At 34.8% G+C, this 26,143-nt stretch overlaps 1 protein-coding gene across 1 annotated transcript; it reads left to right on the top strand.

The window, feature by feature from the left end:
• Nucleotides 1-2,162: 2,162 nt before the first annotated feature.
• LOC144635235 (uncharacterized) lies at nucleotides 2,163-24,259 on the top strand. The gene is made up of 3 exons (XM_078494328.1): nucleotides 2,163-3,127; nucleotides 4,217-4,547; nucleotides 24,097-24,259. The coding sequence occupies exons 1-2, from the start codon at nucleotides 2,398-2,400 to the stop codon at nucleotides 4,516-4,518; spliced, it is 1,032 nt and encodes a 343-aa protein (XP_078350454.1). The 5' UTR covers nucleotides 2,163-2,397; the 3' UTR covers nucleotides 4,519-4,547; nucleotides 24,097-24,259.
• Nucleotides 24,260-26,143: the final 1,884 nt, after the last annotated feature.

Genomic DNA, 26,143 nt, shown 5'->3' with positions numbered 1-26,143 from the left:
GTAAAAGATATAATTAAAAACGTAAAGCAAGCGAATAAGACGACGAGAATAAGAACATTAAAATACCTAAAAATATCTAAACAAATAATTTCGCGCGGAGCGAGTCACTCTGTTTGTTAAGTTTCGGTTTCAGAAGTCTAATAAAAAGCATTTCAAAAATCAAACAGTCAAGCTTGCTTTGGCACTTCCTTAAAATCTTAAAATTCTTCTCGATGTTGTGTGGCTCCTTTCCATGTTGTTCTTTCACGTGATGTCCGATAGACGATCCTTTGTGTTCTTCGATGCGCTGGTGCAAGTGTCGACAAGAATAGCCGACGTAATCTGCATCACACAGATCACACTTATAATAATAAACAGCGCTTTGTTGGTTTACGATGGGCGGTTTCTGTTCCTTCACTTTAATTGTGTCTTTGATCTTACGGCTGGTATAAACTGGACGGATCTCGGTGTTTATCTTTCGTTTGCTGCTTTTTGATCCTTGTACGGCAGAACGACTCTAATAGGAACTTCTCGCTGACTAGCGACCTGCTGTTGTTGAGGACACGCATTTCCCGTCACAACTTTATACTTAATAATTTAATAATTTTTTAGCGTTCAATTTTATTATACAATCAACTTCCAAAAACTTGTTGATTCGAATTACGTACTTGCCGGTAAAAATGATTTTTCCTTGGTCGACATATAACAAAAAATACGAGCACATAATTATGCACCTCTGTTTTGACACAAGAGAACAATGGCCGAATTCTTGGATGAACAAAACACTCTTTTCAATTTAAGACGCATAAAATTCCATCGACCCCACCATTTCATTCATTATTGAAATTGACAACAATGAACAGATCTCCTTATAGAAATATTGTTTTTTTAAAACAATGATGTGTATGGACACCATTAATACTTTACAGGGAACCAGCACACATGGACTGATACTTTGATTTTTATTGTCATCAAGAGAAGAGCATAAATAATACATAAATTGTATCAGTCTTTCATTCATTCATTCCATTCAAGAGTCAAGTATTGAGAGCACCATAAATGATTAGCAAAAGCACAGAAAAATGAACAGTTCTGTTTTTTCTTTTTCCTTATGCTTTTGTTACTATGGTGATTCTAAGATTTAACGATTGTGCTTGCATAAGTTTGCTAATATAACAAACCAAACAAAGTTTTTGGCTTTTATTAAAAAATTTTTAACACTCATTCTTGTTGTTTTTTTATATTTCTAGCTATGACGACATGGGCGTGTGTTGCACCAAGAACAGTATTTGAAATAATTGCCCCTCTTGTGTTGTTACTTTTAGTCGCTTTCTACAGTCTCCCAAAGGATCATCTTCCAGAGAGACAAAATAGTGACATAACTCACCAAAGAATATAAATAGATTTAGCCAAGCCTAAAAGCGGAGCTCCCCGGTAATTTACTTTGCCCTTTATTAAAATATCTGAATTCACTGACCGTAGGCATAAAAAATAGTTAATGAGCCCGCAATCCAATAGAAAAACCATTTTTCGGTCAGCGGTCAACTTTATAAAAACGCGTTACCTCGATGAGTTATACACCTGAGCCCGCGATATGATCACGTGATACTGGTCAGCGGATACCTTGTATTGACAGCTGTCAATTGACCATAACTTGGATGCCCATTAACAAATAGATGAGTGTTTATCTATTTCTGAAGTGCGCAACACCGTACGTACGCCGTACGCCGTACGCGCCCGCGAGCCATGCCGCTAGCCATGATGACCATGAAAACTCAAGTTCATGGTTTTCCTATTTCTGTGAATTTTCTATGGGTATGGGGCTCCGCTCTGCGGCCCTTCGGGCCGCTGTGGAGCTCCGCTAATAATATTTTTTAAATACTCAACTTATGAAGTTCATTGTGAGATGCTTATCTTTAGCGAATGAAAGTAATGTAACACATACATAATTTCTTCTTTCATTCATATTACATGATTATTATTGTTATAAGTTTCGCTTTAGTTTAGTTGTACGCTTTTGCAATACTGTATTTACTTATAGTCATGCATGCAAATAAAGCTTGTTATTGATTGATGATGACCAGTGTCTTACAGTAATCCACACGCACGTAAAAATCTTGAAAAAACCGCAAATCTTAAATACTGGCACAAACATTTTCATATCTATATTTTTTTTTCTCAATTTACAAATCATTGCACCTAACCACTTTTCAAATTTTCAGTCACGCTTCTAATGTAGCCCGTCACGCTATTGCACATTTGCATTTATTCGCAAAATCACGCAATACAACACGCTCGGCTGCACTTTCGCTTCATCATGACTCACGTGACCACGTTGGCTGTGTCTAGCTACAAACTTTGCTTGACTAGAGTCAGTTGAAGTGTTTCTTCGATCTGTTGTTAGTTCGAAAGAAAGCCATGAGTAAGCAAAGTCTTGGAGGAAAAGATCAGGCACGAAACGAAGCCGAAGGCCTGACGAACGCAGAAAATTATATCAAAGAAGCGTGCAAAATTTTACAGAAAGAAGCAGCAAGACTTCGTCAGGAGCAGGAAGCAATCGACTCCATGTCGAAGAAACTGGATCGTGTTCACTTTTCCTCGAAGATAAACCTTGATGTTGCCGGCCACCTCTTCAAAACAAGCGTTCAAACGCTGACCAAAGATCCAAACTCGATGCTGGCGGCCATGTTTTCAGGAAGATTTGAGATGAAACCTTCTGAAGATGGCTCGTTCTTTATCGATCGAGATGGAACTCACTTCCGGTTTATACTCAATTATCTTCGCACGGGGAAGTTAATTTTGCCAGAAGGAGCAACATTTCTCAAGGAACTCGAGGAAGAAGCTGAATTTTATCAGATCCAAGGTATCATTGACGAGTTGAAGGTTTCTAAACCGAGCACAATTAAAGCAAGTAAACCAAGCAAGGCATTTGAAGAGTCGGAGATTCTGACGAATGATGAGCATCGAAGCGTGTTGAAAAGTTGGCTTCCACGTCAGGACAGAAAATGGCGTCTTCTGTTCCGAGCTTCTCGAGATGGCTTCGCAGCTGAAACCTTTCACTCTAAATGTGACAACAAAGGAGCCACGGTCACCATTGTGAAAAGTGGAAACAACATTTTTGGAGGGTTCACAGAGAAGTCGTGGACAAGTAAGTTTACTCAGTGATCGACCGATATTCAGATAAAAGTCATTGATCCGAGAAGCCTGGAGAAGGGTTAGAGCCATCAGAATTTACAAAGCGCTCAGTATAAAATGCAGATTGCATATTGCGGATTGCAGACTGCAAATGCACGCCAGGCATAAAATGCAGACTGCACCAAAACTGTCACTTCGCCTGTTTGTTGACTGGAGGAGCGAATAAGGCCAAATTGACTGAAGAAACGTGCTATTTCAGTTAGCTGAATAGATCCAAAATTGTGAAATTGGTCCCTCGGCCCAGGACGTAGCGCCCCTTATATATACTGAAATCGCTTCGAAACGTCTCCAAATGGAATAGAAACACAAGATATACACAGCAGAGGGCAGGAAAGTCGATTGTATTAGATCTTCTTCCCGTATTTTTTAATTTTTTTTGCGATCGTTATATTCCCATACAAACTCTTATAATAACGTCATTACGCAATGCCACATGTCCCAACTCCCCCTCCCTCCCCTTTCGACGCCTGCCACGCAGGCGCCTTTAGGAGCTTGGGCTACCTGTGATTCTATTGCAACATTTTACGAAATGTTGCTGAAATTTTCTCAATTTCTGCCGGTTGCAGCTACCTTGGGAATCCTGGTTCCCGTACCCTCCCGCCCCTATTTTTCTGGGCTCCCCACCCCCCCCCCCCCTCAAAAGCTACTACAGTTAATTATCAATCTGTAGCTAATCAAAATATTGCGCGAGAAACCATCCACATCGACAAAAAAACGCCTGACACGACTCGAGGAAAAACGCACTTGTTCATTGTCTTCACTCCTTTAATCGATTTGGGCACGGTGTTACGCTTGGCCGGGCGATATACATGTATCGGTTTCGTTAGGTATCACCATGGATATTTTTGGCTATATTACATCTCGTCAAAATTCCATCTACCATTTTGCCAAGAGAAAGAAAGTGCTATTGTAAGTTTCCTATTTTTGGTAATAATTTTGTTGAAGAATAATTGTAGGTTTGGTATTAAATACGATGTAAATATCATGACAACCTGGAGTGTCCTGAATATTGCCTAAATGTGAGGCTTCATCTCATCAACAGGTCAGTTAGAATACACAAGATGCAGAGACGCGTTCTTGTTTAGTATGATCAACCCGCAAGGCCTGGGGCCAACTAAAATGCAACTTAAGAGTCAACAGCAACAGTATGCCATCTACTGTTTCAGCGGCTGTGGACCAACGTTTGGTGGAGGGCACGATCTACATATATCAGATAATGCAAACACAAATACTGAAAGTTACAGTATTCTCGGCAGCACGTATGAATGTCCTCCAGGCCAGCAGAGCACATTCTTCACGGGAGTTACTGTGACAAATTACGAAGTATTTGCTCTCCAAATGTAACAACACACACAGCACATGGAATCATGCAGGTAACATGTCATTATAGCACGGTGGATTCTCTGTTACAGGTGTCGCCTGTATATCCTTTCTTGTCCCTTGGACATTGTAAAAGGGATTTTCTCCTCAGCTATTGTTCTTGACTTCTAGCCTCGTTCTCATTTTGCACCATAACAAGTTTGTGCGGAGTTCAACCTCGTTTTTCGACGTTAGTAGTATAGGAGTTGGGGGTACGAGATCATAAAAATTTTTATAATCTCTTACATCCCCAACTCCTATACTACTGCACAGCACTGGAATCAAAAATGAAATCAAAAATAGAATCAAAAATGAAACCAAACCTCGAAGCCAAACTGAAAACCAAAATGGAATCAAGTTTGAAAACCAAAATGAAAAAACCAAGCCTGAAAACCAACCCTAACTCAACCCTAGGTTCAAAATAAAAAAAAACTTCTTATACTCTTTTTTAAAAATCTTGCATCTTAGTGCGTTTAACTCAACTCTAGGTTCAAATCTGAAAATCAAATGCTCTTATAGTCTTTTTTATAATTTCTGAATACAATGCGTTTAAATCATACCTATACCCTGCGCTTGTTTTATTGTATTTAGTTATCGATATGTATCGATTTTTGACTTTCCATCCAAATTTCGTTCTCAATATAATATTTTTGTATATTTAAAAGATTTTTACTCATATCATCGTATATAATCATATTTGATAAAATACCAAGTTCATTACAAATCTTAATCAATTTCTCTTTTTCATTCATTGCCGCTGATCCAATGCTTCTCAATGATTTTCATCATTTCGATGAATTTTTTTTTGATATTATATGATGTCATTATAATACTTTATTATATATTATTTTTTAAGCCTCTTGTATCGCGTTTAAAAAAACAAAAAAAAAAATCTCTATATTAATTTAAAACTTTATAACCAGAAATAAACTATATTTTTGGTTACCTAAGCAACGAGAACAGTGTATTTATATATACACTGTTAAGAGATCAGCTTGGCTCACTTCTCTCTTATAATTAGTTTAGATAAAAACTAACTCTTTTTCAAACTTTTTTTATAGTGCGTTCGAATGGGATTGTCTTATATGGGTCCACTTGCTACCTAGACTGTACTCTTTTTTACATTGCTCACAAAACCATCGTGTATTTCGCATATAACGAGTCTTGCTTCTCCTAATAGCATCCTGTCTATCTTTTTCAGAAAAATATCTTTGGAATCCCTAACCATTTATACAAATACATTTATATATTAATACACAATATTTTATTTTCTTATGTGATTTTTAATAGTGCGTTTATATATGTTGTAAATCCTCCATTGGTATCCAGCTATTGAATTCATCACTATAACCCTTCCATCTTACCAAAGCTAGGTTCTTCTTATAGTTCCGCCGAATTACTTTATCAATACGAAATACTTCTTGTTCAGCTTTTAATAATTCAGGCTCATAGAAACTTCCGCCTATCTCTTCATTATTTAAATCCTTCAGTTTGTAAGTGATGGGATTAGTGTATTGTATTTTATTTATTTTAAATATTTCTTCAGTCCAATTTGGTGTATAACCCTTATCGAAAACAATTCGTTTATACTTAGATATTCGGACCTTGTCACCAACCTTAAATTTTGGTTTAGCTGATAATGGCTCCATATCACCGTATAGGTTAAAGTAAACAGTTCCTTCATTCTTTTTCTTTGAAGCTTCTGTGGGTGTCATTTTGATAGAGCTATGTTTTGTATTATTATATTCTTTTACTATTTTTGGAAGTATTTCAAGATACTGTGTATTACCTTGGATAGTAAACTGTTTGTACATTTTATTTTTCAAAGTTCTATTAAATCTCTCAATAACAACAGCTTTACCTTCATTAAAAGTGGAATACATGTTAATATCATTTTGCTTTAGCCATTCCTTGAATGTTTTGTTATAAAATTCAGATCCCTTATCAACCCAGAGATATTTAGGTTTACGCTTGTCATTAATGATAATATTGTTGAAAGCGCTAGTTATTGATGCACCTTTCTTGTCTTTCAATTGTATAGCCCAAGCGAATTTACTGAATACGTCAATTATAGTCAATAGATATTTATAACCTTTATTCCATTTTGAAAGTTTATCCATAAAAACTAAATCAGCAGACCATATGTCGTCAATTCCATTTGATATTACTCTTCTAGTTTTAAATTTTCGTCTGATTGGTTTATGTAACTCATCGGCTAATTGTTGAGACCAATCATTTTTACTCAACGCCGTTTTCCGTTTTTTGTCTTCCTTTTTTTTACACCCATACCTACTTTAGCCTTGGTTGCAATGGTATTACGAGCAATAGCATGACCCCATTGTCTGTCCTTCCATGGAATAGCATCAAGGGCCTTTACCATCCTCTTATCAGCTTTGTTTTTACATTTAACCTGATCTTTTGATTGTTTGTCAGCACAAACACTGTAATCAACATCATGTTGCATAGATACGGCATCTGTTTTACCAGTTGGTTGCTCATATATTTCTAATATTTTACCTGTTTTTCGATCCCATTTAAGCTGCTTATTGAGAGGATTGCCTGGGCCTGTGTATTTATGCCCAGGAATAACGAATCCTTGTTTAGGCGCAACCTTTACCATATAGCTTTATGGATGTCAATTCCGCGTCCTTTTTTATAGTAATCAACATTGTCCTTTACTCCTTTGAAAGCTTGCCCTGCTAAAAGTCTTGCCATTGAAGCAAAGCTAGGTGATGGAGTTACGAAATTAGATGCTACATAGGCTATTTTATCAACAGTAGAAGGGCCTTTTCGTCTTGCAAGAGCTCCACCACTATGACCTTTTATGAATTTACTCTTCTTTTTACCGCAAATATAACAATTTGATTTTTCCATAAGACGGCCATTCTTTGCTTTGACAATTTTTTAGAATTCATTGACTCAGTATTCTTTTTACATGAAACACAGTATGACTTACACATATATATATATATTGATTAGATATTAATCACAGTATGTGTTTCGCCATTTCCTTTGGATTTCTTATCCCAAATAGTAGCAGAGCATGAAGGATCTTGGTGTTCACTTGGTGATGTCCAGAATTTCAAAATTTGAGAATAAATCCATTCTTCTTATTAAAAGCCCCTTTAGCGATATTGCCCGACCAGTAACGTTTAAGTAAATCTTTATCGCCTCCGGTAGCACCCATGATAGCCGATGCTAAGTCTTGAGCCTGTTGAAACCCAGGTATCTTATCGCCGATCTTTTTGTTGATGTTTTCACCAAATCCCCGACCTTGTGTCTTTTTTTTATTGCTTACAAAACGGGTTTTAACGCTTTTACATTCAGAGCAAATGCATCTCATCATAAGTCGCCCATTTTTGGTTTGAACATATTTTTCACTTTCTGGTACGCATTCAGTCTGTTTCTTGTCTTTTACACAATAAGATTTTACCATTATATATATAAGTTATATATTTCTGAAATAATGTTGAATGAATCTCTCATTCTTCATTGTGTCATATATGTCAAACACTTCCAACAAATTAGAATACGTATTCCCATGGTTCATCTCATTCAAAAAGTATAAACAGAAGTATCCGCATGTGGTTGTATTTATATTCTGTATCTGATTGTTTTGATGTAGCAATGTTAAATTCTTCTTTTTTGCGTGATCGACTATTCCTTGAAATGGAGGCATACCAAAACTATCAAAATAATTGATTACCTTATCTTTTACATAAGTAGCAACCCAATGGCTTCCCCTCATATATGAGGGTTGAAGATTGTATATAAATAATGCTTGTTTATGGTTATGTGGTACAGTCTCGTCTCTCATTAGTACGTTTTTTATTGGTATATTCAAATATGAACACCATTTTATTAGATCAAAATTACTCATGGGAATATTCTTATGGAATTTTGGCTTGTTTACTTTCTTTTGGGTATTAAAATCTTTTTTTTTGGAACAATCAGACCTCCCGATTTGAGGAACCTATTATACTCATTCCATGATCCTATTACTGGAGGACTCTCTATAAGATAATGCGTCTTTCTTACTTGGTAGTTTAATTTTTCCCCCATCCTTCTTTGTTGTGTTATCAGTTGTTGATTTGTTAGTTGTTGACCTTCTTGATCTTGTTTTCGTTTTCGGAGCACTAATTCCAATCATTGGAAAACCAATTCGCGGTGCCCCATGACCGACCCTCATGACCTTTCGAATTTGTGTCTTCGAGATGTTTAAATCAGATCCAACACCTAACTTCTTAGCCTTATTCAATTTATTGATTTGTCGTTTAGTTAGCATTAAACTGTCATTGCCTGTCAGATCTGAATTGCTTAAGCGAATAGTGATCTCACTTTTATTTTTATAAGCAGTCAAAAGCTTATGTTCTTGTCCTTCTGAAAGATTTACTTTATGTAAATGATATGTAGTCATTACTTGTATATATATTATATGTTATATAATTTCTAGTTTATAAAACGTATACAAAATAAAATGGTTTATACATAATATTCAATTGATTGATTTAAACAATAACCAGCTCATTACCTACCTTGTCAATGACGATTGTCTCATTATAAAGAACGATGGCATGGACATTGAAAGCACTATCTTCAGCACTATTAGCATTCAGTTTATACCTGAAGATCAACTGCTTTGGGTCCCTTGTCACTCGCTCGGCTTGATATGATAGATCGAAAAAGATAATAGGATAGAGAGAGTTGTAATTTGCCAAGTTGAGCTGTGTCCCGCTGTTGTAATCATTCTTTCTCATACCATAGGACATCAAATCGTTGAAGATTCGTACCTTTGATTCTGAATCGTATTCAGTCTCTGGGTAGAATACTCCATTACCATATTCCAATCTACAGGTTGTTAAATAACTACCATTCCCACGGTCAGCATTGATATTGTAGGTATCAAATTCATAGGGATTCGCATCTGCATTGTTTGATTTAGCTCGTTGTAAATATACAAAGATAGCCTTAACATTATCAATAGACGACGATATTTGAAAAAATCCACTGCTGTGTGTTGGTGCTGACACCTCATACATTTCGCTGCATATACGTCCAAGTGTTCTTTACCAAGAAGGAATTAACAAACTTATCGTATAGGCTGTCCTTTGGCGTTAATTTTGGGACCCATAGAAGGAATCTATCAATAACCACTCGGCAGTCATCTACTGCAGCGGCCTTATGAAGTAATTCATCGTCATTCTGTAACTGTATATTGAACTGGAGTTGCATTGGGAGTAACATTCGACCTTCCAGCTCTTCGAAGAAACTGTAACGATTAAGAGGTATAACAACATTGACATCATTAAGGCCGGTCGTCAAAAGTCGCCTAGCCTCAAAACCTGCATTTTGATTAGCATTTGCTATCAAATGGCTGGTATCTAGATACCAAAGACTATTCTTGGCTACTGAGCGACTGAAATCGTCACTATACTCAAGGAGGTTCTTGACAAAAGTAACTTTATGGAGATTCGTAGTATCATAAGCAATCTTGCCAGAGCTTTTAATCATAATGTGGTTAATCAATGAATGGGCTCCATTGATGACTGTGACTCGCTCAGCTCCCGTAGTAGCTCCATCAGCTAACAGTTGCACCTGAAATTGCACCTCGAAATACGCATTATACCAATCGTAGAATGAACTTCTATCGTTAATCGTGAATTTATACCCATTTTTCAGTTGATGCTGACCGTTAGCTGGGGCTCGAATAACATCATCGAGTTGAAATCGAACCAACTCATATCTCTGTAAGTATTCACTTGTTCTGAAAGACATTATATTATTATGTTATATAATTTTGCAATTATGTACCAATTTTTTTAATCATTTTATTCATTTTACTCAACGCCTTCTTTTTACACCTGATCCTGATATTAATCTATTGATGATCATATCAGTACTTTCATTTTTCTGTTGGTGTCTGACAGGTGAGGCATTTACTTTCTGTAAGATTGGGGATAGTGCCTTTTGCCCTGCATTTCCCTTCCTCATATTCCTAAGCCTTTCCATTATAAGGTCTCCGGCTTTTTCTGATACCCTTTTACCAAGTTTATCACCTGCATGAGAAATACCTGATTTTATCGCCTTCTTACCTAAGGGCTTGACAAATTTTTTAACAACAGACGACATAACACTCTTCATCGGTTTGAAAATATTATCAACGATAATCCCTGACCCTTTGTGCTTATATACAAATTTACCAAATTTTGGATGGTAAAACCTCTTGAATTCATATGGTTTCATTATATACTATTATGTTATATTATTCTATCCTTTTCAAAATTAATGAAAAAGACGTATCCGCTCCATTCAGGTTAATTAACCGTCTCTTCCCATCTGTGATGTATATTCGAATGCTACTTATCTGTTGCTTATTAACTGGGTTATATGTGACCCTACGAGGCTCGATTGTAAACGAATAACTCGGCTGAAGTACACTAGTTGAAAAAGTATAAATGATATCCGACTCTTCGCCATCGACTAAAGAAGTATTGACTAGATCACAGTGTACATTTAATATATCGGTATCTTGGCTTAGATTTGGGACTCTTGGACCAATATTAACCGCATCCTTTAATACCTTTTTATCAAACCCTATAAGGTCGTTGAAATTGCTATGTGTCAAATCAAGTTGGTAATTTGTAGCCAATATAATAGTGACCCTAAACGTTGTTTGATCGAATTCAAGAGTGATTGGATAAGCAGGGTTATCATCATCTCCCGTCTTAGTAATCTCTTTTATATATTCATCAAATTCAGAATAATTCCAAACACCTGCAGGGAAAGTTATGTCTTCAAATTTATTCCCATTATCAGTACTATATTTAATCAGCTGATTACCATATGAGGGATTTACATTAAACCATGTAAATGACATGTTAATAATACGATTGAGACCTATCATATATTGGTAATTGCTATCCAATGTTATAGGCCTGTTGAATTTAGTTGTAAAATTTTGAGGAGTGTTGTTCCCTTGATTTTTAACACTATATGATGATAATACTAACTCACGATCCATATATATAATACAGTTACATAAATTAGACTTTAAAGTACAGATTATATATCTGTTTATAATGTTGTTTATTTATAGTAGACCTTTTTAAAAGTGTGTCTAATATAGCGACTCCCATATTTCGCATTTCAACTGATGTGTTTCCTGCGTTTATTGAACCGATGATGATCTCCAGCTTCTTAAGGAGTTTTTTAGGATCATTGAAAAACATAACATAACCCCCTCTATGCTTTCTTCTAATCCCTGAACCTTTTTTTTGAATAGTTTTAAGAAGCTCTTTGTTTTCATTAATATAAGCTGTTAAAAATTTATTTGAATTATCCAACTGATAACTAATTGTCTTAGCTTCTGCAGAACTAATTTTTCCAGCTTTGAATTTCTTCGTATTGTCTGATTTGAAACCTTTTAATCTGTTTCGTTCATGGGTTGCTTTTGCAATGATACTCTTCAAATATGGTATCTTATTCTTTTTATCAACTAATTCTGTTTTGACATCGTCTATAGAAGTTAGACCAAAATCTTTGGGGGTTATTTCATCTTCTGATTCATCTTCAACTTCTATATCCTCATCAGCGTCTTCTTCACTTTCTGCTTCTACAATCTCACCTTCATCTTCAGAAAAAGTCCCATAATCAGGCCCTTCTTTTTCAAAAACATCTGAATATCTAGGTGGTTGCTTTGGAATTTGTTTTTGTTGTTGAGGTTCAAAGATATTATCTACATCCATATCTTCAAAAGGATCAACTTCAGGATAGTAATCTGGAGCTTCCAATTCACCTCTCATCCCCTTTTTGACACGCTTTTTTGGTACTTTTGGTATCTGTAAATTACTTTCTATTACCTCATCTAATTTACTTGTAACTGGTTTGAATACCTTCGCTAATGACTCTTGGCTTGTCTGCTGACCGATATTATTTTGTGTGATTGCATTTTTTACATAATTGATTTTATCGCCCAAATCAGATTTACTCTTTGCAAGCTCTTTCCATCTAAGTAAACTCATTTTATTTTATATTATTACGTTACATAAAAAATGAAAATTGAATATAAAAATCAACATTTAACATAGCGTTTAACACCTTGATGTACACCGTGTTGAACACCTTGTTGAACTGAAAATAATATACCCATATAATATAATGAGAATACTGAATTATGACACTGAAGACGATATGGCCTCAAAATTTAGACAACTATACGATTTCATGCCAAATCAATGTTTCCGGATGTTGATTTCCTCACCATCAGGTGGAGGTAAAACAAACCTTTTACTTGATATGATATATCGGCTATTGTTTTATGATAAAATATATTTGTATGGGAAAAATCTTCAACAAAAAAAATATCAACATCTTTTCAATACCTTTGAACCCCTTAATCAAGAGGCTGGTTATTCTGTTATTGAAGCAAGTAATGATAAAATAATACCGCTTGATAAAATATCAGATGAAGGCCAAAAACTAGTCATCTTTGACGATTATCTCAATACGGGATCAAAAAATGATAGCGAAATACGCAACTATTTTACAAATTCAAGAAATAAAAATTGCAGTTGTATCTATTTAAGTCAGAGTTATTACAATACCGATAAAACTATCAGATTAAATTGTACTCATCACTGTATTTTCGAATTCCCATCTAATAATGAACAAGGAATGATTTGCAGAGAACTTGGAATCAATAAAAACGACTATCTCAAAGCAACTACAGATCCATTTAGCTTTTTATATATTGATAAACCACGTAAATTCATAACAAAAAATTTCAACGAACCATTATAATCTAAATAATATCTATAATGAGTTATTCTAACGGTTTATTGCAAAATAAAGAAACAGTTGTTGGAAGAAATGGAAAAGATGGTAAAGACGGTGTTGGTTTCAAACTAACAGATTCAGGTGATTATAATATGGACAAAAAGAAAATATTTGGGTTAAAGACACCAAATGACGTAGCATTTGATGCTGATCTCGATACATATGCAAAAGACTTGAGTAGTGCTATTAACAAGAGATATGTCAACCAATTCTTCCTTAAAAAGAACAGAAATGAAACAGTGTTTGATTGTGCCGGCCTTTCATTGCAAAATACCGAAGTGTATTATCCAAGTTTATATAACGATCGATCTGTACCAAACGTAGGCTATGTTAGTGCTGAGGATAACAAAGTAAGGACTGAAATTGATACCAAACTTGCTACTAAGGCTGACAAATCGTACGCTGATAATACATATTTAACGAAGAAATCAGGAGGTGTCTTAGCTCAAAGTCTTCAAAACAAAGCAGACAAATCGTACGCTGATAATACTTTTTTAACTAAGTCCGTTGGTAATGGCGTTTTGGCTCAGAGCATCCAAAAAAGGCTCAATATTCACGGTAGTAACATGATGCGGGCAAATCTCCATATGGGTGGCTATAATATAACCCATCTAAAAAACCCAACCAATGATACAGACGCTATAAACAAATAAATACGATGCTTGATTATGTTGGTGAAAGTCATGTTCAATCAGCTAATGGTGAAAAGAAACGTTTCAAATATATAATGGATGATCCCAATGCAATCAAGTGAGTGAAGAAGATGATGTCGAACTTGGGAATGTTGTAACCTTTCAAACGATTCCACCACATAAGGTAAATAAAAAGGTTGTTGACATGAAATTAGTGCTTGACAGTTCTAAAGGCTATTACAGTTCAAGAATTGGACTAAATCTATATTTAGTTGACCAATCATCAATACACAATGCTGTTCTTGAGATTATGTGGGTTAGTGATGATATTGACCCTGACAGTTTGGAAATATATGGCACATCATCCATAGAAACTATTCATAACGTTAGCAGAAAAACGTTTAAAATACAAAAATATGTCAGATTGATATGCCAATTCACAAAAAGTCAAAGCATCGGAAACAATTACTTCTATCTCGATTTAGTCATGAAAAATAAAATCAGGAAGCGCTTATGACCCAAAACTACAGACATATATCGCTGATTTATGGAATATCTGGTTATCAATCCAACGTCGAACCAAGTATTTACGATCAAATATATTATATAGATAATGACCAAATTAATTTCAACACAGCGATCAATATGGATAATAAAGGCTATTTATGGTATTGAAGAGGGAAATACTGATAGCCAAGCTGTCAATTATAAACAACTGAATAGCTTCAATGATAATCTTAAGGCCTATCTTGAAATAAAAATATTATCACTCCAACCCAAAAGTTATTATAATGAAGTGTTTGAGTACTTTTTTGATTTAATAGATCCATCAAATTTCATCATGGCAGATAGCAACGGCGCTGTTGTTTCTGGCTTAGGTAGTAATCTCGTTTTTCAAACTACAAAATTGTTAACAGATTTTGAACCAAAAAAGGGCTTTATGAGTGGTTTCGAAATTAATTTAAATGAAAATATAACTGGATCCGATGACTGGGCTATATATATGGCATTAAAATATGACTATAAGGCCGGTGATAATAAAAGAATTAAAATAAACTTCAATAATGGGAGTAGTTTTCATTACCCATGGGTCAAAATAGAGTCTAATCAGTTATCAATCGATTATGATTTAGATGTATCTTATGAGGAAATTAGATCTGCTTATATAGGTAAATATTTTAATCTCTGGTATACTAAAATAGGGAGTCAATTTCGGATCGGTATTTGTAACAATGGTATTAGTCTTGATAAAATTTTCTCGGGGTATACGCTGAATGCATCTAGCCTCCAAATTTCTTCAGGTTACTATATACAAAGAATCGGTTTTAGTAAAAATACATACCCGATAAATGGTCAAGTGTATCATAAAATCCAATTTTTAGATAAGACAAAAAATGTTTTCTTCGAATAAATTATCTAACTCCAACGATTTTATCTAATTAAATTATATGAAAACAGTGAAATTGGTTAGCAATATTATTGATTCTATTGAGAGATTAATTCAAAACATAAGGAAGCTGTATTACACAATAAAGAACAAGCGCAATGCTAAAATGACAAAATGATAAAACAAAAAAATCATATATAACTAATATATATGACTAAACATCGAAAATGCATATTTACATGGAACCATATATCAAGCGAACTTACTGAAGACCAAATTATAGAATTGAAAGCTTATTATCAAACATACCATCGAAAATGTTGGGCTTACAAGCAGGCTGTTAAACGTTTCAAAAAATGGAAATTATTAGGGAATTCATTGTCTATCATATTTGCATCAAGCGGATTCGCCTCCTCTATAGCGACTGGTGGCATTGCTTTGATCACAATATCAACAATTTCATTATTGATTCAGGGTTGGATGATTCACAAAAATCTTGAGTTAAAAATTCATAACTCCATATATGCTTACCAAAGCTATCAACACCTTTTGAACTCTATTAAAGGCGCTATGAGAAGTGGCGATTATAATCCGTCTAGCATCCTAAATACAATGAAAAGCATTGACGATTACATATGCGATACCGGTCCAATAATCGATCGGTATCTGCTCAAATATGATGAAAAATTTACTGAATAATCCGTGTGATCTCAGCCGATTTTAATGCTAAAATTTCAGCCCAATACCGATCATTAAAAGCTTGCGTTTTTTTTGATTTAGTAACACAGATGAAATTGTATGGGATACCGAGCATTTTAAACAGCTGTCTTATAATATATTTCGTTGAGATCATCCTCTTTCTTCTTTTATTTATAGATGGAAGAATAGTATCGATCTCATGAAAAACTTTGTAAATCTTATCGCGCTGATTATGAAACAATTGAACTCCATTTTTAATACATAAATCGTTTAAAACATTTTCAATGTGGTATTTACGATGATAGATGCTTTTACGCCATATCTTGTGTCTGTTCTCGTAAAAATCAAAATACTCGCTAACATATTTATTATTCTGAGCCCCGCAATTTCGACATACTGTTGAATAGGCATCTTCTAAAATATCCTGTTTATCACAGCAATGGTCAACAAAATTATCTCCTGCATATAATAACTCATTGCAAAAAATACAAGAACCCTCACCCATTATTTTTAAATCGCTATGTATCTGTGTATCACAAAACATCTCATATATAAATATATTTATATAAAGATGGTTCAAGGCAATAGATTAAGTTATGAAGACTATCATCGAGTTTGTCTAAATTAAAAATACCTGCTGACGCGTAATTCATCAAAAAACTCCCTTTTTAAAGACTGGTTGATTAAAAATACCTGCTGACGCGTAAGTCGAAAAATCACGCCATTGATCAAAAAAACCTGCTGACGCGTAAGTCGAAAAATCACGCCATCGATCAAAAAAACCTGCTGACGCGTAAGTCGAAAAATCACGCCATCGAAAAACCCCCTAATAATTTCCGAGAATGCCTTCAAATGTAAACATTGTGGAACCATCTTTTTTAGTCATTAATCATTTATAACTTATGGCTAAAACCGTAAACTGAATAATTATGTATTTAATGTTGATCCTTACGAGGTCTTCCACGTCGTCTTTTCTGGTCTTCAGGTATACACTCTAAACGTACATGAGTTTTGTCTTCATTTGATATTTCCGATCTGCTATTCAGGTCTGAAGATAGCATTTTAATAATACAAATATTTGTTTTAAGGATGCAGGCTATATCATTCGAGCTTTGATCAGCTTCTAGTAGGTGTTTGATATTTAATGTTATATCACTCATTCTATATATATTAATAAAGAAAATAATTATCTGTTTATATCTATCACTTAAACGCACTATAAAAAACTGAGGGAAATCATACAACTTAACAACTGGAGGAAATCCCCATCTCTTTTTTTAATTGTTAGAATCTTCTCAAAGGTTTTCAAAAAGCATTTTAAATATTAATCATGTCACTACCTGTGGGATACCATACTTGATTTTCATATTTTAGAATAATAATCATATCGCAGTTGTTTTGATGAAAATAGACTGAATTTAGAACTATTATTGATATAAAGAATAATTATGTAACTTATATTGAGGAAGGCCTTTAAGAGGCGATTGCACAGCATATTAATAGCTGTTATTGTTACTTGTACTATCGGTAACCAAATATATAATTATATCTGGTTATTTAAAAATAAGAATTACTATAAACTGATATAAAGAAATATTTTATAATATAAAATAAAGAGAAAATGGCTGGGAAATGCAAATACGATAATGACGATGATCGGATAAAAGCTATTCGAAATTCAAAAACCAAATACATGCTTAATAAGCAGTGGAGATGCGACGTTTGCGATTACGATAGCAATCTAGCTTCTAAATGGATGCATCTGAAATCCAAAAAGCACATCACAAATAGTATATTAGCTGGTCTACGAGAGGATGATCGGTTTGAAATAATCGATGAAGAATGATATATATAATTAACACTTCATGCACTTTTACAATGACTAAATATACAAATATATCTAGTTATTTAAAAATCTGAAATCAAAAAAAATGATTTTACTATAAGACACTTAAAGAATTGGTTATACTATAAATTAAAAAAAATGGAAAATAAAAATATCTCACCATATTTTAATATGGACCAAAACGATCTTGAAAAATTATCTAAAACTGAACTCATAAAACTCATTTTATCACTAAAAGCAAACCAGCCTACGATATACAAGCCAAGGCCCCCTAAACCGACGCCTCGCATAAACGTTAAACAAATGGTTCAGGATTACGAAGAAAATGTCATAAAGCCTACACCTATGCCTAGGACTATAAAACAAGTTAAACCAAAGCCAGCTCCAAGGACTAATATTGAGGAAGTTGATAAAGCTCTGAAAGGCTATACTAAATCTTTCGAAATCGGTATAAAAAACAACAAAGACCCGTTATTACAGCTTCAAAACACTAGAATAGCTGTAGAAAATCACATCAAAAAAATACTTGTATCTATGAAAGGTATTAAGTTTGTTGAAACGCTTAAAATAACATTTTTAAAGATGTCTGGTGAGGATTTAATATATAAAACAGCCTATTTTAACAGCCAACCTCAAACAATCATTAATAATCTAGAGATTGCAGAATCACTTCAAGTATCTAAACAAAAAATCTTGAATTTTGTAGCTCAATGGATATCAGAAGGATCAGGATGGACTATTCAATCTGTTGATAACCATTATCTCAATATAGTTAAATATGAACCAATCAAAGGATCTTCATATATAAGACTACCTCAAGAACTCAGAAACAGTTCAAAAGGATTGATTAACATGAAAAATGAGGATAATGAATGCTTTCGTTGGTGCCATATCAGACATCTGAATCCTCAGGAAAAATACCCCCAACGAATTAAAAAAATAGATAAAGCATACATTGATAAATTGAACTATGATGGAATTGAATTTCCTGTAAATATAAAGCAGTATAATAAGATTGAAAAGCAAAATGAAATCAATATCAACGTGTTTGGTTATGAAAACAAACAACCATATCCAATCTATATATCAAAAGAAAAATATGACAAAGAGATGAATTTATTATTGATAACTGAAAATGAAAATAAGCATTATGTGTTGATTAAAGATTTTAACAAATTCATGTACAACCAAACCAAACACAAAGAACGGAAGCACTTTTGTATGCATTGTTTGCAATGCTTCAGTTCTGAGAGAGTATTAAACGATCATAAAAATAACTGCATTCAAGTAAATGGAGAACAAGCAATTAAAATGCCAACAAAAGACAATAATATACTAAAATTCAACAACTTTCATAAACAACAAAAAGTACCATTCGTTATCTATGCTGATTTTGAGGCTATAACAGAAAAGATATCTAGTTGTAAGCCTAATGATGATAAATCATATACTGAAGCCTATCAGAAGCATCAAGACTGTGGATATGGATACAAGGTTGTATGTTGCTATGATGATAAATATTCAAAGCCTGTTCAAATATACAGAGGTAAAAAGGCTGTTTATAAATTCATGGAAGCTATGCTTGATGAAGTTAAATATTGCAAAAAGACTATGCGAAAATTCTTCAGAAAACCATTAAAAATGACCCAAGATGATGAAGATGCATTTCAAAAAGCTGAAGTATGTCATATCTGTGATAAAGAATATACCGAAAAAGATATCAGAGTAAGAGATCATTGTCATATCACAGGTAAATATCGAGGATCCGCACATCAAGAATGCAATCTTAAATTAAGAATAGAACCAGACAAAATTAAAATACCAGTCATTTTTCACAATCTAAGAGGTTATGATTCTCACTTTATTATGCAAGAGATCGGAGCAATAGTTAAGAAACATACATACACAAATAAAAAAGGAGAGATCAAAGAGATGAATATCAATGCTATACCAAATAATATGGAAAAGTATATGGCTTTTATGCTTGGTAATCATCTTAATTTTATTGATAGTTTTCAGTTTATGAGTTCTAGCCTTGAGAAGTTAGTTAGTAATCTACCTAGAGAATCGTTAAAATATACCTCAAACATGTTCAAGGGAAAGAAATTAAATTTGATGATGAGAAAAGGAGTATATCCTTATGACTACATGGACAGCTTTAATAAATTTAATGAGGGGCTACCGACTAAAGAAGACTTTTACAGCATCTTGAATAATGAGCATATATCGGATAAAGACTATAAACATGTTCGTAATGTGTGTAAAACCTTCAAGCTCAAAACAATGGGTGATTATCATGATCTGTATCTCCAATCTGATGTGCTTTTGCTGGCTGATGTATTTGAAAGCTTTCGTAAGACCTGTCTTAAGTATTATAAGCTGGATCCATGCCATTACTTTACTAGTCCTAGTCTTTCTTGGGATGCTATGCTTAAAATGACTGGTATAAAACTAGAACTTATGACAGACATTGATATGTATCAATTCATTGAAAAAGGAATGAGAGGAGGTATTAGTTATATAGCTCATCGATATGGGAAAGCTAATAACAAATATATGAAAACATATAATAAAGAGGCGCCATCGAAGTATATAATGTATCTAGATGCTAATGCTTTATATTCTTGGGCAATGAGTCAGTTTTTGCCGACAGGTAATTTCAAATGGATGACACAGAAACAGATTGATAAAATTGACTTAGCTCAGTATAAAGAAGAGACTAAAAAAGGTTTGATATTAGAAGTCGATCTTGAATATCCTAAAGAATTGCATGATCTTCATAATGAATATCCTCTTGCACCGGAAAAGATAAAAGTAACCAAAGATATGCTATCAGATTATTGCAAAAACATTGCAACCAAATACAATATATCCACAGGATTAGTTCATAAACTGATACCTACCTTGAATAATAAGCATAAATATATAACACATTATAGAAACCTTCAATTATACCTAGATCTCGGCTTGAAATTAATCAAAGTCCATAGAGTATTAGAGTTTGACCAATCTCCTTGGCTAAAACAATATATCGATTTCAATACTAAAAAACGACAGGATGCTTCCAATAATTTTGAAAAAGACTTTTTTAAGCTTTTGAATAATAGCGTTTTTGGTAAGACAATGGAAAACCTCCGAAAACGGATTGATGTCAGACTTATTACAAATGAGAATAAACTATTGAAGATGGCATCTAAACCAACCTATATCAGCAACAAAATATTTAATAAAGACCTCGTAGCAGTTCATCAGATCAAAAAAACACTCACACTCAATCGCCCTTCATATGTCGGCATGTGCATTTTAGACATCAGTAAAACATTGATGTATGATTTTCATTATAACTATATTAAAAAGAAATATGATAACAGAGCTAAGCTACTATTCACAGATACTGATAGTTTAACATATGAAATTGAAGCTGAAGATGTATATCAAGACTTTTGGAATAACAAAGAAAAATTCGATACTAGTAGCTATCCTGAAAGCTCTCAGTTTTATGATAAAACAAATAAAAAAGTTGTAGGTAAATTCAAAGATGAGGCATCATATATTCCAATATATGAATTTGTCGGCTTACGATCTAAAATGTATAGCTATATGAAAGACGACAAACAAGTAGGAAAGACCGCTAAAGGAATAAAGAAGAATGTCATAAAGCAAACCATCACACATAAAAACTATAAAGACACACTCATTAACAATAAACAGATGCATCATACAATGAAAACCATTAGGAGTCATAACCATGAACTTGAAAGCTATGAGATTAATAAAATATCACTGAGTTGCTTTGATGATAAACGATATTTACTTGATGATGGTATTAAAAGTTATGCATACGGGCATTATAATATAAAGCAATAATTTTCATTATGATTTCTATTTTGTTTAATTTTAGTATAAGAGATTTTTTTAAACGCACTAAGATGCAAGATTTTTAAAAAAGAGTATAAGAGCTTTTTTTTTATTTTGAACCTAGGGTTGAGTTAGGGTTGGTTTTCAGGCTTGGTTTTTTCATTTTGGTTTTCAAACTTGATTCCATTTTGGTTTTCAGTTTGGCTTCGAGGTTTGGTTTCATTTTTGATTCTATTTTTGATTTCATTTTTGATTCCAGTGCTGTGCAGTAGTATAGGAGTTGGGGATGTAAGAGATTATAAAAATTTTTATGATCTCGTACCCCCAACTCCTATACTACTGACGTTTTTTGCTTGTTTACAAGCAAAATGAAGGAGAATAGCAGTTATGTTGGGCTAAATGTTGAACCGGAAGGAATCGCATTCTTGTTAACTCTCAAGGGACTGTTTTAATTTCTCAAGGGATTTCTTTCCGCTGTGGGTGATGAAAGGGTCTCTCATTAGTATTGCGTCAACACTTGCGATCTCGTGAAAAACGTGACTTGTCACATGTATAAACGTTATATAACAATTATTTGTTTATTTTGGAGGACGCCATTATTAATTCCACTTATCGTTCAGTTCTCAGATCGTAATGTCTTTTGTCACTCATCAACATTGCGTAATAGCTATATGATCCCATTGCATGTTTAGCACGTGATATAGATATAGTACACGCGTCTTACTACTGAGTTTCGTAGAGACATTGCGTGGTGGCTTCGGTTCATGCGGACTCACAATGGAGTTTCTATTATTTCCTCACTTGTCTGGACTGCTCCTGACACCGTGTTCTCCACTGACGCGTGCTTATCGGGATGTGGTGGATTGTCGCAGTCTCAATATTTTCACGTACTGTTTCCTTCAGTGGTCCTTGCCCGATTTTTAGAGATTCATCTTTTAGAAGCGCTCGCCATCCTAGTTGCTCTGCGTTTGTGGGGCCATCTGTGGGCCGGTTGCCGCATTCAAGTATTCTGCGATAACGCTGCGGTGGTTCCTGCACTCACTTCAGGATCAGTCGCTAGCCGCTCTTTTGCAGCCTCCCATGACTTTGAACTACGCGCGGTTCATTTATCGGGCGAAGAGAATCGCGCCGCAGATTTATTGTCTCGCTGGCATCTTGACAGTAGTTTTGGGGCACGTTTCCGTCAACTTCCCGTGTTCTCAAGTTTGAGTTTGGTCTCCGTACCGCACGATTTCTTTACCGTTTATGACTATTAATTTTTCTATTCTTTGTTAGATCGTGATCTTCGAGATCTGTGGCGAGATTTAAAGGTCACTCGCAAGGCCGCCTTCGCGGCAGGCTAGGAACACACAAGAACCATCTCACGCAGTGGCGGACTTATTTATTGTTTTGTTTATACGTATTTTTCGTTCGATTTTCTACCGGCTACGGTTGACACTATTTGTTCGTTTTGTCAATTTTTGAGTAGATCCTTAACACCAGCTTCGGTGCGTAATTATCTTTGTACTGGTACAAGTGTTTCACACACTAAAACGTTGCTAATAGTTAACCAAAAGGAACTCATTTCGTGACAATTGATTATTTCTGCTGAGTTGCACAATTTAGAATTTTAACATTCAATGCAGGTGTGAAGTGATATTTACAAGATTTTTTGTAGCCTGTTGTGAAATTACTTCCGGTGGAAGCAGTAAATAAACACTAAACGTTTTTGCTTCTGTTCAGGAGTTAATGCATCGCCATTAGAAAAAAAAAACAGCAACTGTTTTACTGGAAATGTAGTCGTTAGAAATGGCATGTGTAGTCGTAACGTAAAGAATAACGCGAGGAGAAGCGGCTTTTGGTAATATCCAAACGAAAATTTACTTCTCAATGTGGGGTTAAGATTGCGTAACGAGACAAAAGGTAACTCTGTCGTGCGTAACCTTTATCGGGAACCCTGCATTAAGCCCAGTAGAAATCTTTCTAACTCGAAAGGAAACAACTATTTCGATTAAAGGCAGGCGTCAAAGATTACCATTTTTTAACCAAGCCAAAGTATATGAGTCGCAAAGCGCCCAGCCGTCGCGACTGACAAATACAGCATTTCCTCCGCGAAAATAAAAAAAATGCTTGAACTGACAGACGTTTGAATTCTTCCATGATATGTTCGAACAACAATGCCCAGGATAAACCTTCTACTCATACTAACTTCATGAAACTCTCAGAAAATATGTGCAGTTGTCCAGTCCCATTCTTGCGTAGCGGAATTGAATTGAGTCTTGCTTGCCATCTCAGCCATCTAACATCTCTTTTTCTTTTGTTCATAGCTTATCTTAACGTGACACACGTCTTTGTTTCAAGAATCTCCTGCAGTATCGTCACTTAATCCAAGTTTGTAGAAGATTAGCAAGTGTTTAGAATTATTCCAGCGAGTCTACCAAGACATGAGAGCTTAAAACAAAAGTTCGTAACTTGTTCCGTTTAGTAAATATGAAATCAGACTGATGAATATCGTATTTCAATGTTTTAGAAAGTTGTCTTAATGATCGATATTGCTTCAGTTTTAACCGTTTGTCCACGTAATCTTTGTTTATTCCATAACTGTAACTAGATTAGTAAATATACCGCATCCGTTGCATCTGTGAAATTAAAATTGTCAGATTAGAAAAAATAGTGGTTAACCCTTTACCAATGAATTAAAAGATAAGTATCGCGCGAAGTATCATTACAGGCGCACAAGCGAAAGTGCTTAAAACTGAAGGAAACACGGCAATCAGATTTTGTAATAGCTTTTTTAGAAATAAAGAACGTAGCAGAACTGCTTAACCTAAAGAAAGTTGCCATTATCTGTTTTGCCATTTCTCATCCAGAATTTTCCTTTAACAAGCCTTCTTGACAACCACTTTTTCCCAACCCTGGTCCAAAGTTAACGGTAATTCCAGTTACAATTTCAGGTCTGGGGAAAATTTATATTTAAGCTTCTGGGTCATTCGGTTTCCGTTCTAGTTTTGTGTAAAAAGGTTTCCTCCAAAGCTACAAGCTACTGGAATGCAATTAGATGATGGAATCCATAATGATTGTTACAAATTTTTGTGTTTAAAGTTCACTGCTGTGACTCTACCCAACGTCGACTGTAATTTGATTCAACTAGAGGTATTAAAGATTGTCTATCAACTTTATTGGTCTCAAAATTTTACAATAAAAAAAAGGACCAAAAAGGAATTGCGCGAACGGGAAAATAGTTACCCATGCGAGGCGCAACCCTAAAAACTAAAAAGAATGGCGATAAAAATCTTATTGTGGTTGATCGGCTGTTTTAACTCTGAAGAACTTGGCCTAGCATGAAAGTGAATTTTTGGTCTCGCTTAGGGTGTTCCGGGCAAAACGCCATAGCCATAATGGACTCGTTTGGGCTGCACACGAAGAAATATACAAATATAAATTCCACACTTAATTTTTTTGGTATCTTTTAGGGGTCAAGAAAAGCTTGAGCCACACCCAGATTGATCTCTTTTAGGGGTTCTAGGGGTTCCTATGAGCATCCTCGTCTCTTTCATATGCGAGTCCCCCCGGTGGGGTGGGGCATGCAAGATGGATATTAATCCAACTGGGACTAAGCTGTGTTAACATAAGACGTCAATTATGAACGAATCGTTGTCATGTTATAATTGGTAAAGGTTCACACTAGCTTATTACATTACTGATAATGATTGGATTATAACTGACCCAAACAACCTGACGGACACGTGACGTGGTGGTACCGAAAGAATCCAAACTTCTCATCGCTTTGATGGGTAAAGAAACGATTGAGAGCGAGCTAAAGGCAGTATGTATAACAAGAAACATCTATGGGATAAAATAAGCCAAGGAATGGCTGGTGAACAACGGCGCGTAAACTTCACAATCTAAAGAAAAAGATATCGGAAGTTTCATAGCCTGTGAACCGGCTCTCCGGTCGAGGATAGGGCGAAAATAAAGCAGGAAGAAAAGAAGGGGGAGGGGAGGGGTGAGGTGTTTATCCCCCAAGTCCCTTCTCGGCTCGCTTCGCTCGCCGATGTTCCGGAGCCTATTCGCAGGCTACAAGATTCACGACATAGTAATCAGAATTCCCAGAAATCAGCGGCAAGAGTGAGAGGAGCTATTTGAACTAATGGAGCGTGCTCTTGGGTAAAAACTCGCCTTAGAGTCGGTAGTCGTCTATCCTATATTCACTTCAGCAGATATGAACCAAAAAAGGACATTATTAAAATAAATTGAATGGAGTTTTTTTAGCCTTGATTATGTTCTATGTTACTTATATATATTCTGACGAATCATTCATCAAACAATGCAGTTGCAGAGCGAAGTTGGCTGGTAAGAAACACTGAGAATTAT

Source organism: Oculina patagonica, chromosome 13, assembly GCF_052425735.1.
Source record: "Oculina patagonica isolate OP01 chromosome 13, crgOcupat, whole genome shotgun sequence".
In the NCBI taxonomy this organism is placed as follows: domain Eukaryota; kingdom Metazoa; phylum Cnidaria; class Anthozoa; order Scleractinia; family Oculinidae; genus Oculina; species Oculina patagonica.
The sequence above is the reverse complement of the archived record's forward strand: the minus strand, read 5'-3'. Positions and strand labels throughout refer to the sequence as shown.